The sequence below is a fragment of the Colletotrichum godetiae genome (assembly GCF_030913485.1).
Source record: "Colletotrichum godetiae strain CBS 193.32 chromosome Unknown BDP55scaffold_39, whole genome shotgun sequence".
Lineage (NCBI taxonomy): Eukaryota > Fungi > Ascomycota > Sordariomycetes > Glomerellales > Glomerellaceae > Colletotrichum > Colletotrichum godetiae.
This window is the reverse complement of record NW_026851287.1, coordinates 214,653-232,938: the sequence shown is the minus strand read 5'-3', so window position 1 is coordinate 232,938 and position 18,286 is coordinate 214,653. Positions and strand designations below refer to the sequence as shown.

Genomic DNA, 18,286 nt, shown 5'->3' with positions numbered 1-18,286 from the left:
ATTTCAAAAAAGTGTACGTTTGGTCTCCCCCTTCGCCACAGCGCAATTGCGCACTCTCAAAAACGGCCAGAATACTAATTGGACAACTTTGCAGGTGATGATAGCCACGTGGATAACATGATGCTGCTGCCTCCGTCTGAAGCATCCAAGCTCTCCCCTTTTGGTGGCTTCAGGGCAAAGGTGTCGAGGGCGGAGGGGGCCATGACATAGGCGTTCGACACGACCTTGTTACTAGTATCGTACGCGATGAAAGGCAAATCTGATTTTTCACGAAATGGAAGAATTCTGTGGGCTTGGCGGCATGTTGACGACAACTGGGAGCTTCGAGGCTTCGAGTGAGGTCGAGGGGCTCTCTGAGGTGGCGCAAACAATGTTGCCTTTTCGATGGCACACCTAGTGGTCGGATACGTCGTTACGTTCTTCCTGACACTGTTATAGCCAGAGATTTGCGGTCGGCTGGGAGCGAGAAACATCGGATGGTTCTACCGCGTCGGTGAAGCTTTCGGGGCTCTGCAGTCGCGGTATGAGACTGGACGAAGTTGAATCGCGACTGGAGGATGCCGGTGGATGTAACGCAACAATCTTGAACACTTTTGTACGGTAGATTTTTTTTATTTTTTTTTTAACCTCGTCAGTGCATACACACTGACGGGGATGGCGCCCCGAGCGGCTTGCCAGCCAAACCCAGACTCGAATGAATCAATCAAGACCCGATGACGGGCCAAGGAAAAGAAAGGGTCCGAGAACCTGCCGCTGTGCTCACTCTACATGTGATGGAGATGTCTCCGTTTGATGATGATCCAGCGAGCCCCATGTTTCCCCAAAGTGTTTCAATAAGTCATGGTGTCGTGCAAGTTTTATAGTTGTGCCGAGCACGAGGGGTTGCGAATGAATCAGGCCGAATGCATCAAGAGCGTTCGATGTAAGTCGTTAATCAACCATCAATGGATGGGGCGCAAAGTATGTGACTGCGGCGAGCTGAGAGTGAGCTGACTGTTGAAGCTGTCATGAAGATCGGATCAGTGAAGCTATCATCAGACTGGATCCATTACCAGCAATGGCAGAACAACAACCATGCTTGCTTCTCCAGGCTCGCCATCTGCTCCCCACACACACCTGAAGGTCGCTGGAAGATCCCGGCTCATCGGGAATGCCACTGTTCGTCCGTGTCACGAAGCGTGGAGCATGGAGGGGAAAGACGGGATAATGGCGGCATGCACCTCACAGGTTTATGAGTTACAGGCTCACAGCTGCATCGCCTCGACGCCGGTGGAGGTTGAAGTGTAAGATGGCTTGGCCCTTGGGTAGTACCTGCTTCCTGGTAAGGACGGACAGGTAGGTAAGGCAGGAGGTGTTCGAGGTCCCGTTTTGTGGCCCACCTCACACACGCGAAAAGAGGCGCTAAACTGAATCAAATCGCCGTCTTCCTGTCTGGCGTCTGCAAGACTGATGGAATTGAGTGAGTGATATGCAGGAGACGGAGGGAGGAGAACCCCCTTGGAGAATCTCTTTAGCGGTCATGTCGCAGTCGCAATCGCACCCGTCGACGCCAGGGCCACCTCACTTTCCTCCAAGGTAGTTTGGGTACGGAGTACGGAGTACGGATACGTTGTTGCAACTTGCCAGATGGAAAGCTGCGATGGGGAACGGCTGCCGAATTGCCAGCATCATCGCCATTCAGGCTTTAGCCCACCTCACAAATGCACAGCGCAAGGTTCCAGGTTTCTCAACCCATCGCTACCACCGGCCTAACCGGAGATACGTACCCTTCACCTGCACTTGAGGAGGCTTCCCGTTGGACCATCAGAACTACTAAGAACTGGACGTGTCCCAGCACAACTGCACCAGCACCAGCATTAGATCTCGGGCTGTCAAACGGAACTCGCTAGAGACAACGCCGGCCACTCACACCCGAACAAGCGCACCTTAACCCAGCAGCACGGCCAGCACAGCCAGCGGCGGCACCTCCTCCTCTCCGTCTCTCAGTCCCCTCCCGTCCACCTCCACTACCACAACACCAGTGAACAGTGTCCAGCATCAGGTCGCCTTACGTAGGCTCAGCCCAGCCCAAGCCCGACCAGCCGACCTCTCCAAATCAAGACCGTGGCCCGTCCTCCTTCACGGTCCACCCCATCTATCCCACCACTTCCCGACCAACGTGGCCATCGTCAATACTGACGCTGTCCGTCCTTCATTTCCCGGCCTACCCAACGAAGCCAAATCAGGCCTACATTACGATAAACGACGCTCCGTATCCAATCCTGTATCCTTAATTCGGGTCCCCATTCGCAGCCACTTTGACACCCTGTCATGGCCATAGGTCCATACTCCGGATCCGAACCATCCCTCTCGCATTGAAGCTTGCCGGCACCCAATTTCGCCCAGTTGAGCGTTTCCCTGGCCTGCAACCAAACGCTGTCGCGCCCCCGTCACCACCGACACATATACTCTTCCTCGTTGTCGCCAGCGACCCGATATCACGCTTTGTCGAGCTCGCAGCATCTACTTGTTAGAACGCCCAGTGAAGGGATCAGCTCTACCAAGATATTTGATCGAGGCCCGTGACGGCCAGACCCTTCGATCGCCGCTTTCCACTTTCGTGCGACTTTCGTCCGATCCGCCAACCACGACTACACCGTCCACTCTGTCGCCAACCTTGCCGGCCCTGATTTTCACAGACTCTCGACTTGATCAAACTGCCCTAACCGAGCGACAAAATGTCGAGCTCATTCGAAAAATCGGTCAAAGGGGCCACCAAGATAAAGGTAGGTCAAAGGGAGGCTGGAGCCACGACGGTCGACTCAGCGCGTCTCTCCCAGTCATGGTGCTAATCCCATCTCCTAGGCTGCGCCGCCCAAGACGAAGTACATTGAACACATTCTAGTTGCGACACATGCTGGCGAAGCAGGCGTCGGGGAGGTCTTTCGCGCCCTTCAGTTCCGTTTACGAGACTCGACATGGACCGTCGTCTTCAAGAGCTTGATCACCGTACACTTGATGATCCGTGAGGGCTCGCCCGATGTCACACTTGCCTACTTGTCGAGGCACCCAAACACGCTTGCTATCAGCAGCTTCACTGACGGTCAGTCAAATCCCCCAAAGATCAGGCACTCGCCGAGATTTGTCGGACTTGCTTTCTAACTCATCTCACAGCCCAGACACAAGGACGGAACATTCGGCATTACGCCGGCTACCTTGCCGCGAGAGCCAAAGCGTACCGAGAAACGAAGTGCGATTGGGTGCGGACGAAGGAATCTAGGCTGGAGAAGCTCTCTGTCGATAAGGGCCTCTTGCGAGAGACGGAGATTCTTCAGAGTCAGATTTCGGCCCTTTTGAAATGCGATGTTAGTCTCAGACTCGGTGTTGCGAAGCGTCTCAGAGCGCGACAGTTGCTGACGCTACACAGGTTCTCGAGGGTGAAATCGAAAACGAAATCACAGTCACGGTCTTTAGACTGCTTGTGCTCGATGTACTGGCTCTCTTCCAGGCATTGAACCAGGGAATGATTAACATTCTCGGTGAGGCGACCCAAGCGCTCCAGGATGTCCCTGTAACTAACATGGAAAGGCACCTTCTTCGAAATGTCCAAAGTCGATGCTGAAAGAGCGATGGCGATCTACCGCACCTTCACCAAGCAGACCGATTTCGTGGTGCAATACCTCAGCGTCGCACGCCAGTACGAGCATCAAACGAGGGTCGAGGTTCCTAAGCTGAAGCATGCGCCGGTTAACTTGGGCCGCCAGCTGGAGGAGTACTTGAGCGACCCGGATTTCGAGGTCAATCGGAGACAATACATTGCTGAGCAGCAGGGCAAGAAGAGCAAGGTGGGGATCTCGAAGCCGACGTCAAGCGCATTTGACTCCAAGCCTGCGGCAAACAATCCTTTCCCGAGTAGCACGTTCCCGAGCACGAATGGCCTGTCGCAGCCAAAGACCGAGACCGCCAAGGGTCCTGCCCCCGATCTGATCGACTTCTTCGAGTCCATCGAACAGAACCAGACGACAATGGCGCCGAACGCACAGCAGCACCAGCAACAGCAACAGATGCCGATGCAGACCGGTTATGCCAACAACAGTCCCTTCCAACCGCAACCTACTGGGTTTCAGCAGAATGGCTTTGCGCCTCAGCCGACCGGATTTGTGCCGCAACAGACAGGCTTCGCTTCTAATCCGTACCAACCGCAGAGCACGAATCCGTTCGGCCAGCCTCAGCAACAACAACAGCAGCCGCAGCCACCCCAGCAACCGCAGCAGCAGCAAGCGCCACAGCCGTTACAACCCAGCTTCACCGGAGCTGGATTCGGAGGGTTTTCACCCCAGCCTTATCAGCCTGGTACACTTGGCTCAATACCACAAGACTCTGTGGCAAGCTTTCCGACGGGCAATACGGGCATGCTGAGCCCTCAGGCCGGCCAGCAGATCACCAATCCTTTCCGGGCATCCATGCTGATGGCTCAGCAAACGGGCATGTCCACGAACACCGCGTTCTCGAACCCGGCGAGCCCCAACATGCAGAGGCAGTCTACAAACCCCTTTGCCAGATCCTCACCTCAAGCCCAGCAGCCGTTTTCACCAGCTCCTAGTAATTCGCCCTTCCAGACTCAGCCTCAGCCGCAGCAGCAGACGCAGCAACTTCCGACGATTGCTCCGTTGCAGCCAATGATGACTGGTACCAATCCATTCGCTAAGAACTTCACCGGCTCTCAACTCCAGCAGCAGCGGCCTGCAACTAGCTCTGGAGCCATCGTGCCCCAACCAACAGGCACCACAAACCCCTTCCGTCAGGGCTCATTTGTCAACCATCAGACCGGCATGGGCTGGCAACATAATCAACAGCCAATGGGCGGCGGACTGGATAACCTCGAGACGACGCCCGTCTTCCCCCGACCCATCCAACAAAGCCCCTGGCAGACATAATTGCAGCGCCCTCCCAAAAGCTCTGACCGGCTGTTCCAAATACACCAGCCCAGCCCAAACGGGATCACTATTTCTTCAAATCTCAAATCAAAGCGTGGCGTTCACAAGGGTCTATTTTGCTTTGTACAATTGAACGATGCGTAAGGTAGACGGCAACAGGGTTATCACACGAAACAAAAAGCTCGGAAGTAGGATGGTGGGACCGGTGGAGGCCGGCGGCCGTCGTAGTACGAGTCTGAAAAGATGTATTATTTAGTGAGCATAACTTAGATGTAATTTTTGCATACAGGTACACACTTCTCGTGGCCATATACCTGTTTTGTTATCGATGTTGGGTATTGTTTCCCTTCGACCCTGTCTGTTCTAAGGTAGTCATCCTATTTTGCATGTTGCCCAAAGAAACCCCAAACGCCATCGCTAATGCATCCCAATCTGCCCCAAAGCCATTACGGTAAGAAGTCAAGAACCTTTCTCGATCTCAAAAAACGTCGTCCACCTCCATCTTTTGCGTCGTCTGGCCCGTACTCGCGACCAACGCCGCCTCGGCGGTAGCCACCTTCTCAGGCCCCTTTTCATCCTCAATAAACACAGCCAACCCGGAAAATGCTTCAAACATGGCCCGGCCGAGGTACTCGTCGGCACTGTACCCACCCACCACGATATCGTCCTTCTTCCTCGCCTCGTCGACCCACTGGTTGCGGTATTCCTCCGACGGTCCCATCTTGTACCTCTCCATGTCGAGCTTGAGCCCGCCAAAGGGGTCGTAGGGTTTATTGTCCTCGACCGCGCGCTTCTTCTGCTGCTTGAGGCCGCGGATCGATAGGCCGCCCGCACCGGTGGACGTGGCATCCGACAGCGTCCCGACGGCGGACTGGAGGCGGTTCTGCCCGCGCTTCTTGAGGAGAACGCGGTTGAGCGTCTGCTTCGCCTCGCCGGCGTCGCTGCTCGCGAGCCCGTTGAGCATGTCCTCGCGCATCCGCTGGCCCATGCGCTTCTCGGCCGCGTCTTCCTGCATCGCCTCGGCGCGGCGCAGGCGCGCCTCTTCTTTTTCGGCTTCGAAGCGCGCGACGCGGTCCGCTTCGGATTCTTTGGCTAGCCTGCGGTTCCGCTCGATTTCGGCACGGTGGGCCTGCTCCCACTCCATCAAGCGTCCCTCGGCCGCTTTTTTTTCCACGTCGGTGCCGGAGATGAGGTCGAACGTGAGCGTCTCGACCCATTCTAGGTACTCGTTGTAATCGGCCAGCGTCTCAAAGTCGTCTTCGACCTTGTTGAGGACGGCGGCGACGCGTCTGCGGATGTCGACCTCGCGCTCGACGGTGAGGTCGCCGAAATAGGCTGATTTGAAGCCCTTTTTGCGGAGGGTCTTGTGGCAGCCTGCGTAGGGGCACTGATTGGGGCCGTCGGAGAAGATGCGGGCGACGCAGTTTGCGCACATTGGGTGGTAGCATTCTGGGTTGATGAGGAATTCAAGGTCTTTGTTGAGGTAGCGCATTGTTTTGCAGACGGGGCAGATGTCGTTTGTTGTGCTGGGGGCCGCGGCCGCTGTTGCGGAGGTGGAGGCGCGGCGGGTGGCCATTTTGGTGGTTGTAATGTGTTCGCGGGAGAGGGGTTTCGTGAATGGAAGCGTTCGGTGTTCCGTGAGTATCGCGGAGATGTGGTTCTGGAAGAGGATCGGAGGAGAGAACCTGGGCGATTGAGGCTTATCTCAAGGTGACATCGGATATCTTGAATCGACTTTTTGGAAGGTTCCTACGGCCGGAGGAATAGTCGGAAGGTGTCGAGAACGGAAGCCTCTTGCTCGGGCAATGACGCTGATGTCGTTTGCCTGCAATCGCGATAAAGCTGAAAGACGCAAGATGAAGTGCAAGGCTGACGGGAAGGATTTATTAAGCCGAGGTGATTGGTTGGAGCTTCCACTCGAAGAACAGGGGTGGGAGGGGCAGGGGTCTCACAGCTAGCAGCTACCCCTCCAAAGTATTCCGTCAGCCTTTCCACCTGCGCTTGCCTTCCACTGCCTTCGACCGCAACATCACTCAGACACAACGACAAGATGGCCGACAACGACAAGCCAGGTATGTTTTCCCAACCATTTGAGCTCCATTTTGGGCGCTCTGAGACTCACAAAGAGGCCATCGCTATGAACTTTTGCTGACAAATGCTTCCAACAGAGCTCACTCCCGCCGAAGAGGCTGCCGCCCGCGCCAAGGAGACGGAGGAGCAGAATGCGCTGCCGTACAAGTGGCAGCAGACCATTGCCGACGTCGACATCACCTTTAGCGTCCCTGGCAACTACAAGAGCAGGGACCTCGTCATCGACATCAAGAAGACCAAGCTCTCGGCCGGCGTAAAGGGCCAGGAGCCCATCGTTAGCGTAAGTCACATCATCATACTTCCTCTTTCCTTTCTTTCTTTCTTTCTATCACTTTGCCCTTGTGCAGGCTGCCCATTCAGCAAAGGCAAGAAAGCCATGTGAACAAAACCAAGTCAGCTAACACAACCACGATAAAATAGGGCGACCTCTCTCACGCAATTCTCGTCGACGACTCAACCTGGACCCTGTCCTCCGCCCCCGACGGCACAAAGACGGTCGAGATCCACCTCGACAAGGTCAACAAGATGGAGTGGTGGGCGCACGTCGTCACCACGGCGCCCAAGATTGACGTCTCCAAGATCACCCCCGACACGAGCAAGCTCTCCGACCTGGATGGCGAGACCCGCGGCATGGTAGAGAAGATGATGTTTGACCAGCGCCAAAAGGAAGCGGGCCTGCCCACCTCGGACGAGCAGAAGAAGTTTGATATTCTGAAAAAGTTCCAGGCTGAGCACCCCGAGATGGACTTTAGCAATGCCAAGATTAGCTAGACGTTTTTAAGGAATTCGTTTCACGAAGCAAATGACGAAAGGAATTAAAAAGTACACATGCATGACAGTTGCGAGAGGGTAGGACCTTGTGGTTGAGTGACCATCTTTTATTGTAAACACATCTAAATGCTTTTTTTGAGCTCGACATGTCAGGGGTGAAACGAAGAGCCAAAACCACTGCAATGGCAAGAAGCCATAGGTTACGGCATCAGAGAGCCCATGCGTAGACCGTTGCTCTTGGATCCGCTAGTAATGGTGAAGCAGATTGATTGCTGCGACCCATCAATTGTCAGATTGATAAGCGGTCCGTTGTACCAAACAGACCAGTTTTCCCCATCGATGCGAACAACTAGCTCGAGGAGAAGACGCGAGACACATTCGCCCACGACATCACAAGAAACCAACACTGTAAGAATTAGTGGACAGTAGCAAGAGTGTGAGAAGCAAGGCACGACAGGATTCATGAACTACAGAATCGCTGACCGCGCGGGGAGGCCCAAAGTAAGGTCTCTATCAATCCATTTTACTATCCGCTCTATCCACCTCTCCGCGTCCGAACGGATGGCGTTGCAGGATCAGATCTGGACGGGGCAATGGATTGCGTGGCAATCGATCAGTGCGATCACTTGACTTGGGAACTGCAATGATGCATTTGTTAGCCGTGACACCTTGACGGTAAAGTGCAAACAAGAAGATGGCAGTTGCATCGAGATCAGAAATTAGAACCATATCCACACATTGGAATTGAGACAGGGATAACTGTATAAAAAATTGTCTTGTTCATCATGTCGAAGGGGGAGGAAGTTAAAGCAAAGTAAATGATTATCTTACCTGGCATGATTTGTCACGACGAGCTGAAGCGGAGACATCGCAGTCGATGCTCGTGGTGAAGCTAGTGTATCCTGTGGTAACTGAAGTATGCTGTCAGCCATATTTTCTGGACAAGGTGGTCAAATTTGAGCAGCGGAAAGAAGAAAATCAGAAATTAGAACCATATCCACACGTTGGAATTGAGACAGGGATAACTGTATAAAAAATTGTCTTGTTCATCATTTTGGGAAGGGAGTTGAGGTAAGAAAACAGTCAGTCACATACCTATTGCTCTGAATCCGGCCACATCACTGCTTGGAGAGACGTGCAGCTTTGAACTTGCTGATGCGCTGACCACCATCAGCTTCGTCGAGAGGCCGGACCACGGACGTGTCCTCTTGAAGGAAGCCGCCCTGTTTCTGGATGAAGTTCCGCCGTTGTCGGTGATACTCATCAGCGAGATCCTGGTCAATAAAGTCCTCGTCGAATGCGTTCTCGTCTTGTGGCTTGCTATCCTTCTCGACGACCGCGTCTGCCAGCGTCTTTCCCTCAGGTCCCGTCGGGGCTGTGGGCCTATCCTGGTCGATGAAGCGTGATGGCACATCGCGCGGACCCATCGGAACGAAGCCGTCGTCAACAACCGTTGGTGCTGCCTTCTGCTTCTTGAATCGAGACGCTTTGCGGGTAGACTTGGCCTCGGCTTGCTTGGCGGGGCCAGTACGCTCGACAATATCGCTGAGAGGCTCTACGATGGGCTCTGACGGTAGTTGCGGAACAATGGGCGGCGCAGCAGTAGTTTCGGGAACGCTGTCTGGAGCGACATCCAAACTCTGTGCGAAGCGAACGCTCTTTTTGCTTTCGTCGGCATCTGTTGGAGAAGAGGTCCTCAGGATAGATGTCGTGGGCACAGGCGACTGCTTGGCAGCTTCGACCGCCTTGCCCTTGTCGCCTGAGTTGACGATGATGCGACCAATGCCCTGTTGGTCTTCGTCTGATTCTTGGTCGTCTGCTTCTGGCTTCTCAGTGAAGCGAGACTTGACTCCGAGTCGCTTCTCGAGCTCCAACATCCGCTGATGGTACCCGTCATCCAGGACACTGGAAATAGACCGACCAAACTTGTCTTCTTCTTCATCCTCGAGATCAGAGTATTCATACTCCCAGTCCTCGTCATCTTCGCCCGAGCCGTCCTCAAGGTTGAGTTCAGCGACGACTTGGCCAACTTCTTCCATACCGTACTTGAGCATCTCCCGGCGGAGGAAAGCATCTTCCTCAGACTCATCTTCTGGGATGACGGGCGCTTCGCGGCTGATGTCTTCCTGACTCCTGGCGGTCTGCATGATCTCTTCGACCCGTTGAGCATTCCTCGACACCTGCTCCTCTGCTGAGGGTTTTGTGTCTTCGGCGAACGAAACGGACTTCTTGACTGCCACAGCATCGTCAACCTCTGCTTCGGGAATCGACTCCTCTGCAGACTGCGCGGGATCATGGGCTGGTAATATCGACTCGGGTGTCTCAGCCAGAGGCTCGTCTGTAACGTCTTCCACGATGGCCTCCGTCTTCTCCGTCTGTGAGGGTTGGCCAGCCGGGATGTCCTTGACGCCTGCCTTCTCCAGGATCTCCTTGATCTGAGCGCTAGAGTCGCCAGGCTGCTGCAGTCGGCTGGAGAGAACGTTTCCCTCTTCGTCGAGCTCCTCAATGATCTCCGTTATAGGCAAGCCATCCTCGTCCCGCACATCAGGGTTGCTGACAACGCTGGCGGCAGCGTGCTTCTGTTCCGCAGACTCGAGCTGCTTCTCAAGAGTAGCGATATTCTTGGAAACATAGTCGATACGGCGCGAAAGCAGGTTGACAATCTGGTCGGCAGGCTTCAGATCAATGCGCCCAAAAAGGTCATTGATCTCCTTCTTGTCGACGACCTCGCCCTCGAAGTCTCTGCGAATGCGCGCGAGAGCCTCTCGGCTGGCAGGCTGGGGAACCGACTCGATCTCCTCCTTCAAGGACTCGTACTCAGCGTCCCATTTTTGCCAGTGTTGCAAAGCCTTCTGCAGCTTGGCAATAGAGTCTTCGAGTTGCAGGCGATGCTTTTCCAGGTCAAGGAAACTGTCTCTGACTGCTGCCATGGTGAAGAAAAAGGAAGGGGAGAGAAAGAAAGTTTGCAAGTTCTTGAGAGTAAGGTGAGGAAAGAAAAAAATTCCCTGCCGGAAGGTAGGGGTTCGAAGCTTCAGGAAAATTAGGTAATCTGCTAAAGTGCAGGCTGTTACGTAAGTCCCGCCTACCTAGCTTTCCAGCAAGGCCCAACGCGACGCCCCTGTACTTTTAGATGGGGTCCCCATCTGCAGATGGCGACACCCTAGCTTTCACTGCTAAGCAATCCGTTGATACTCGGCGCCCATGACCACATCTCACTAAAGGATTCTTTCCAAACCAAGAGTCTGAGGTGAGTATCTACGTTTTGCAGCTTCGTCTATCTCCAAAGTCTTCATGTTGTAGATGATCAACAGAGCACGAGTAGCACAGGCTCATGCCAGGTGAACATCTAGGGGAACGACGCCTCTCAGAATAACGTGAGAATGCCAAAAGCTCGAGAAAAGAGTTGAACCGGGTCAAGTATTTTCTCTCACTGAGTTGATGAAAATACTTGCCATTCATGATGAGTCTAACGGTTTGCGCCTACCGGTCTCGGAGACTAACGTAACGAAAATGCGCAATGCCGTCGCGTACGAAGTGTTTATTTCACAATGTATCAGAGCTCTTGAATTATGGACCCATGTATATACTAAGCTCTGGGTCTGATGCCAACCATATACTTCCCCGCCTTCAGATGTAGGACCGTGAAGTGAACAAGTTCATGAGACTGGTCGGGGATGAGAGACAAGTCATACCGCCGAAGTAAAGACACGAGCGTGAGCCGCAGCTCCGTCCATGCAAATCTGTTCACTTTATTAGCATTACATCGATAGTGATAGCCTCCAGGAGACTCACTGTTTTCCAATACAGTTTCTCGATCCCGCAGAAAAGGGGTAGTACGCCGTTCTCTCGCTGGCGGCCACGCCCTTGTAGTTAGACAGCCATCTTTCGGGGACGAACTTCTCTGCGTCAGGCCACTGCTTCTCGTCCCAATGCAGGACAGTGGTGTTTGCAGTCACTCTAGTCTGCCGGATGTCAGTGAAGTTCCGGGAACGATGAGCGATACCATATAGACTTACACCAGCTGGTATCAGGTGATCGGACAGAATCACATCCTCGTCAGTCTGCCTCTGAAGCCCTGATGAAAGGTCAGCAAATCACACAGTCGGGTTTGTGCGGCACACTAGGAATCCTACCGCCGGTCGCCGGAGGAGCAAGCCTCATCGTCTCCTTCAGAACCGCGTGCAAGAACGGCAAATCCGTCGTCTGGTCGTCCGAAACAGGCGAATCTGTCAAGGGAAACCTCCCGCGAATCTCGTCAATAAGTTTTTGGTAGGATGGTGGGTCGTTGAGCAAGAACATCATTGCAAAAGTGAGCGTGCTGGCGGTCGTCTCGCTGCCCGCCAGCCAGAAGACCAGCATCTCGGAAAACACCTCGATACGCGACAGAGTCTCTGGGTTCTTTTCGTGCGTGTCGAGGAGGAGCTGTAGCAGGTCAGGTTTGGCTAACTTGTCGGTTGACGCCTGTCTCTTTTCAATAATCTCGCTGATGAGTTGAGCGAGCTCGGGATCGCGAAACTTTGGTAGGAAGGGGATGTACTTCAAGAAAGGGAGAAGTTGATACTTTTGCCGAACGTCAATCATTACCCCCAGCCATTATTCGCAGAGGTCAACTTACGATGGTGCCTCTCTTGAAGCTCTCTGAAAACTTCTTGCGAATAGGATGCTCCCCATTCTTCACCAACTCAAACGAGCCCCCAAACGCAGTCGCGCTCATGATGTCGGACGCCAGACGACCCATCAGGTTCCAGGCATCAATGACGGTCTCACCTCCATCCCGAGCGCACTGGTTGTCGATGAACTCCTCAAGCGCTTCAATGCAACATACCTTCAGCGGTTCGAGGCCCTTGAGGTAACTGATGGAGAAGCCGTGCGAGAAGAGCCTTCGTCGGGTGCGGTACTGCGCCCGATCTCGCATGGTGAAGAGCGTCACGCCGTCTTCGTTTTGGCTAAACTTTTCGTATAGAACGCTCTTTCGGAGATCCATGCCTACTAGAATCTGTTGGACGGACTTTTCGTCGGACACAAGAACCAGATCAGGAGCTATTTTCAAGGAAGTGTTAACAAAAGTTATGATGTCTAGGTGACGCGTATGATACTCACCAACTCGGACAATGTCGCCGTATTTGCGATTGTAGTTGATTCCCTGCTCGAATGCCTTGCCTCTGACAACTGCCGCCATCCAGGGCAAAGCCGTGAACCTATTGAGCCAGGGTCCGGGTATCTTGGCCAAGGGGCCTGTAAAGCCATGCCATAATGCCGTGAGGACCTTCGAAGCCCCGTAGGCAAGCGTGAAGACGAGGCATGCTGATACGAGAGTCTTGAAATCCGGGTTGCCTAGCCGCACTGCAATCAACTCATGTGAAATTCCCATCACGATGTCGGGTTGGCCTGTAGTAGCCAGCTTTGATGTGATGGAAAACCCGAGAAAGTTTCCTCTTAAATGGCCCTCTCGAAGTCAACAAATATCTGTTTAGTAATCCATAAATAATCCATAAAACTTGCCCAGATGAGTTTCCGTCAAGTTAACAGTTCTCCATTCCATGTATACTTAAGTAATATCATGTGTTTGCTATCAAAAGGCCGGATTTGATCGTGGCTGTAGCTTTCCGCCGCCCCCGCTCCAGACCGGAGGTTCAGTATGAGCTGGATTGTCTACGTCCGGTGTAAGACAAGGCCAAAAGCAGAGCCGATTTATCGATCTGCAGGCATCCTTCGTGGCGTAGACTCGGTTAACACTTGATTTTCCATTGATAAGCACTAACACTTGGCTGACGCTCAATTCCCGCTCCTTTCTGTACATGAACAACACGAAGTCATCTCGAAAAAACTGACGAATTAGACAAGTCTAATAACATCGGTCAGTAGAACGCACGTATTCATTTCTTTGGCGCCCTATCCTTTCTAGCATCGCATCATGTTGCAGATGAAGCCATTAGGCCAAGTTTCCATTCCAATTCGCGTCGTACACGATACCCGAGACAAACCTAAAGATACCTAAATCGAGTCGCCGAGCATGCTTCGCGCCGATGAAGCAGGCTGTACCACCGACCGCCAACGCAGAGACGGAGACGAGCCACAGGTCCCAGTTCCTGGCCTTCCACACCGGCATCCTCATGTCTGCCGTCTGGAGGTGCATGGGTCGCAGCGCTCTTCCGCCTGTCGAACGCAATTCGTGATCAAAGATGACTTCCTCAGCCATGTCGGCGGCGAGTTCCTTGCGTCGAGATGCCACGCGTGCTATCCTTCTCATGCGCTCGACGTTCCTGCCAAAAGATCCGTCGACGTCAGAAATGATACGGCCGATCTTTTCTGCGATCTCGTCGGCGGTGAAGTCAAACTTATCCATGGCTAGACCAACGCCTGCTTCATCAAGGCGGGCGCTGTTGGCGAGCTGGTCAAAGAAGAAGCCTAGAATCAGGGTGGGAGTTCCGTGGAATAGGGTCTCATTTGCGCTGGAACCTCCTCCGTGAGTGAGATAGAGCTTGGTATTGGGGTGTTCGAGGATGGCTCGTTGGGGAGCGAAAGGTGGGACTCGAATGTCTGGGTGCTTCTCATCGAGAATGTCAGCGACTAAGATCTTGCCACCATTAGGTCCTTGGACGTGTGCTGATCTATCAAAATTCTGCTTCGCTGACTTCCCGATAGACCATATTACACCGTTGATATGCCCAGCATCTAAAGCTATGACGAGGCCATTGAGCAGCTTCATCAGCTCTACTCGTGGGAGTGCGATATGAGTCCCCAGAGCGACATATGTCGTCTTATTATGAGACTGTAGAAACGCTTGGTAGCTTTCGTCGAGCGGAGGATACTCGTCCCCCAGAATCGGTCCGACCACTTGCATGAGAGGAGGCAAGTCCTTGGCCGGCTCAAGTCCAAAGAACGAGTTGACAAACACAAGATGATTCGGTTTAGACGCCAGTGGAACCGCGTGCTTGACGCCGTGTCGTCTCCGCATCGCTCGTGTCCAACGGGTCCATGCAGAAATATGCGGCAGCACCCAGAACAAGACCATCTCATTCCTGATGCGCGACCAAATCGAAGCCTTCTCCGAGGTGGGCGTGAACTCGACCTGAAAGCCCGGCTGGCCGGGGATATAGCTCACGGGCGCCAGAAGATACGGCATCTGAGGCCACATTATGGCAATGGGGACGCCAAACTCGACCATCATATCCTTGGCCGCTGCCTCTACGAAGAAGTCTGCGACAATCATGTCGGGCTTGGTGTCTGGGTCGAGCATGATTTCGCGTAAATGAAACCACGTGTCGGGCCAGTATGAGTCGAAGAGGTACTTGGACTCCATGATGGGCCCGATGCCGTCGCTGGGCCGCCACTGGACCATGCGCGCGTAGTGCGCTTCAGCATCGGCGTCCGGCAGGGCTGGACCAAAGCTGTGGACGTGAGTGATGGATGGGTAGTCTGCTACCCAGTGCTCCTGGTTGGAGTTTGTTCCGAAGTGGACTTCATGGCCGCGAGCCGCGAGAACGGCTCCGAGCTCGAGGATCGGGGCGGCGTGGGTAAAGCCACCGACGGTTGAGCATAGGAGGATACGCCGCTTGGAGGGGGATTTCGGTTCAAGCATGACTGCGAGTGCTCTTTCCGTTCAGGTTTGGATAGGCGTATGTTCTATCTGGATGAACACAGCTTCTGGAGGACAAAGAACTTTTCTATACCACCATGAGGGGATTCCAGTGAAGTGGACTGATTATCGACGAGATGGAGCTCATCATGCCGCAACGGGTCGGCATCCCTCTTTCCGATTTTTTATCGCTGGAGAGGCGTGGAGCAAGAAAGCTGTACGAGTGTAGTGCAATCTCAATGCAAGGTAAGTATCAATGTCAGATTGACCAAAGTGAAGTCTCCTACAGTAGGTAGCGTCTCACCATATCACTCAGTGCGTTCTACCCAGAGTTGAGACCTACACCACTGCATATCATCTTTAATTTTAGATGGTAAAAGTGGTCTGATTGCTGATGACACCGATTTTGGCCGAGAAAAAGAAAACGTGATAATGAGACCATCCAACGGACCAGTCCAGTGGTGATGACTTGCAACCCGCAGCAGTCAGTCGCTGCGCCTCAGCTGGCCCCAGCTGTGCCCTGAATGTTTCCCCATTCCCCCTTGGCCAAGGATGGCGACCTTTCTTCACACATCCTACTGTCGGTCTCTGTATCCTCTATCGAACGATGACTTTGCTAAAATATATCAAGACCATATGGAAATACCGGCCTTCCCATATTACCGTGACCATAAGCCGCAAATGGCAAAGGCAAGGCACAAGTGGGTGAGGGCTTACTATATACCTCATGTCGCTTGTCTTGCCAAGTCTCAAAAGGCTCAATAAATATCACCAAAACAGTTAATACGATAGCAGTCTTCTCAGCTCTGTTGTTAGGATCGGCAAACCGAGGTCCCGGAAAATCGATGAGCTCTCCTACCTCCCAACGTTGAAACCATCAGCGTCATCTTTCTGTTGCATAGCATCTGCCAACCGCCGGAGGCTTGACTTCTGAGTCTCCGAATATGAACGGTACATGGACTCTAGCTAGGCAACAGGAGTCGACTTCGTCCACGTCAACTACTTACTTCTCTTCAGCAAAAAGGCAAAGGGAATCCGGAAACGACGAGAACCCACACAATCTCACTGGGGCAAAATCGTAGGCTTAGGGTTGCTCTTGAGTTTTGATCAAGTAGGATTCTAGTCAAGAGGCCGGCTACCGCTGAAATTTCCTTTCCACTCAGTCTTACTTTGATCATTAACAATTGTCAACATGAAATAACCGAGCAACTTGACGCCATTGAAATGACTTTGCATAGACCCCTGACAGCATTCCTCTTCTCAACCTCTCCGCAGAGCCGAAGTGAACCATGAGTGAAATCAGACTCGCGCCTCGAGAATCACATTTCCCAAGTATGAATTGATACCCATTCGGTTTGCCAGTTTGAAGCAGCCGTTTCGGGAGTTGCGGGTATTTTCGTTCCCGTAGAACCAAATCCGACGCCTCCCCAACCCCGAACATAACGGGATCTCTTCACGTCGGGGCAGATCCTGCGCGCCGTTATAACCCGGCTCCGCCTTGATTCGCATTTATGTCTCATTTCGCTCCCTCTTCAACTCTCTTGGCTGATCGATGGCGAGTTGCCCATCAAATAGAATCGAATTAGGTATCTGCTGGGGCCTTAGTTGCATCCCCCACCATGGTGCGTAGGCATCTGTGCTTGGCCGCTTGCTCCGTGGAAATTGAGACGCGGTGCGTTCTGAATGAACACCGAAGGCGAAGAATTCCTGTTTCGTGAATTGGCCGTGACAGGAAGGTTACTCTGTGGGATGCCAGAGCTGACCTGGCTTGGAGCCTCCTGCGTGGCCGGAAGTACTGTACTTGGGGACAATCCACCGTTTCTCTAGAGCAACGTCTTTGTCTGTCGGGTCTGTTGTGGCTCTTCTTTCCAGAACTGACAGCCCGATTCTGTCCACGTTACGCCCGAAATTTGTGGATGTCCTAGGGAATTTTGCGGCCACCCGTACCGATCACCTCCAGGTTGATAAAGGAGCTTACCCAGACCGAGGTACAGGGCCAAGTTGCCCCCGGTCACACCATATCTAGCCGCCGCCGCCGCATGAAATTCGTAGACTACTCTTGGACTATACGGACCGGGTCCAGGTCCCTGAAACGGCTGAACCTGCTGGCACCAAGTCTCGAGGCGGGCGATCTCTGTCTGGGTGAGCAGCATTATCAGTTTCGGGCTGTCGTCCCATGGCGATGGAACCGCCTCCTTCCAGGCAAAATGCTTAAGATACTCCTCGTTGACCCAATGACAGAGAAAGGTCTCCGGGTTGGCTGGTTGGGTGACGGTGGCGAAGTACTTCGCCACATGGTTATCGGTGAGCATAATTCTGCGTTGGAAGGCCAGGAAGACGTAGTGCTTGGGTACAGCAACAGCATCCCGCATCTGGACCTCGTTGAGTTCCATGCTGTTCTGTGAAGTAGCCGGTTTTGTGTCCATATTTGCTGGGTTTGGTCTGATGAGAAAATATGTGAATCAAGTATCGGTCTTCGTTGTGTTTCTCACAAATATCACGACTGTTCAATTGTTATCTTGGAGTATTTGACACGAAGCATTGCGAGAAAAGAAGATCATCATTACTGCGCATATGCTTTCTCCGGTAGGTCTGTAAATTTTTCATGTCCCTCGGGCATTGGAGATACAAGGTCCCAGATGTTGCTTCTCAAGGTAGCGAAGATTCATATCCAAAGAACTAGCTGGCTATTTCGACCTCACAATTGTGATTTCAACCTTGAAGTATCTATTCCATTGGCTAACGAGTCTAGAGTCACGATTGGGAGGCGCATCGTGGCTAATGTTCTACGGCAGCACTCAGGCTCCAGGTTCATAGTCTTTGTAGGTAACTCACAACTCCTTCTGCCAGACCCAGAACTCAATTAATAGACTGCTGTCAGTTCCTTAAGTCAATACTTAGTCAACGGTTAGTCATTGTATTCAGGAAC

At 53.1% G+C, this 18,286-nt stretch overlaps 7 protein-coding genes across 7 annotated transcripts; 2 read left to right on the top strand and 5 right to left on the bottom strand.

Annotated features, from left to right (window-relative positions):
- Positions 1–2,717: 2,717 nt before the first annotated feature.
- On the top strand, positions 2,718–4,916 carry BDP55DRAFT_558568 (ANTH domain-containing protein; the record flags this gene model as incomplete). Its single annotated transcript, XM_060569815.1, has 5 exons — positions 2,718–2,765; positions 2,845–3,082; positions 3,154–3,344; positions 3,407–3,518; positions 3,568–4,916. The coding sequence occupies 5 exons, from the start codon at positions 2,718–2,720 to the stop codon at positions 4,914–4,916; spliced, it is 1,938 nt and encodes a 645-aa protein (XP_060426309.1).
- Positions 4,917–5,394: 478 nt separating this feature from the next.
- On the bottom strand, positions 5,395–6,492 carry BDP55DRAFT_558744 (CDK-activating kinase assembly factor MAT1; the record flags this gene model as incomplete). The annotated part of the gene is made up of 1 exon (XM_060569835.1): positions 5,395–6,492. The coding sequence occupies one exon, from the start codon at positions 6,490–6,492 to the stop codon at positions 5,395–5,397; it is 1,098 nt and encodes a 365-aa protein (XP_060426308.1).
- Positions 6,493–6,908: 416 nt separating this feature from the next.
- Positions 6,909–7,871, top strand: BDP55DRAFT_706282 (CS domain-containing protein). The gene is made up of 3 exons (XM_060578053.1): positions 6,909–6,988; positions 7,085–7,287; positions 7,428–7,871. The coding sequence occupies exons 1-3, from the start codon at positions 6,967–6,969 to the stop codon at positions 7,776–7,778; spliced, it is 576 nt and encodes a 191-aa protein (XP_060426307.1). The 5' UTR covers positions 6,909–6,966; the 3' UTR covers positions 7,779–7,871.
- A 733-nt stretch (positions 7,872–8,604) lies between these two features.
- On the bottom strand, positions 8,605–10,763 carry BDP55DRAFT_253737 (Prefoldin subunit-domain-containing protein). The gene is made up of 2 exons (XM_060566295.1): positions 8,874–10,763; positions 8,605–8,689 (listed from the first exon to the last, which is right to left on the bottom strand). The coding sequence occupies exon 1, from the start codon at positions 10,706–10,708 to the stop codon at positions 8,897–8,899; it is 1,812 nt and encodes a 603-aa protein (XP_060426306.1). The 5' UTR covers positions 10,709–10,763; the 3' UTR covers positions 8,605–8,689; positions 8,874–8,896.
- A 638-nt stretch (positions 10,764–11,401) lies between these two features.
- BDP55DRAFT_253637 (cytochrome P450) lies at positions 11,402–13,429 on the bottom strand. Its single transcript, XM_060566294.1, has 5 exons — positions 12,879–13,429; positions 12,394–12,818; positions 11,912–12,338; positions 11,795–11,853; positions 11,402–11,740 (listed from the first exon to the last, which is right to left on the bottom strand). Exons 1-5 carry the CDS (start codon positions 13,147–13,149, stop codon positions 11,567–11,569), a joined length of 1,356 nt encoding a protein of 451 aa, XP_060426305.1. The 5' UTR covers positions 13,150–13,429; the 3' UTR covers positions 11,402–11,566.
- Positions 13,430–13,710: 281 nt separating this feature from the next.
- On the bottom strand, positions 13,711–15,360 carry BDP55DRAFT_558664 (uncharacterized protein; the record flags this gene model as incomplete). Its single annotated transcript, XM_060569826.1, has 1 exon — positions 13,711–15,360. The coding sequence occupies one exon, from the start codon at positions 15,358–15,360 to the stop codon at positions 13,711–13,713; it is 1,650 nt and encodes a 549-aa protein (XP_060426304.1).
- Positions 15,361–16,858: 1,498 nt separating this feature from the next.
- Positions 16,859–17,783, bottom strand: BDP55DRAFT_750720 (uncharacterized protein; the record flags this gene model as incomplete). The annotated part of the gene is made up of 1 exon (XM_060580626.1): positions 16,859–17,783. One exon carries the CDS (start codon positions 17,781–17,783, stop codon positions 17,181–17,183), a length of 603 nt encoding a protein of 200 aa, XP_060426303.1. The 3' UTR covers positions 16,859–17,180.
- Between the last annotated feature and the right edge of the window lie 503 nt (positions 17,784–18,286).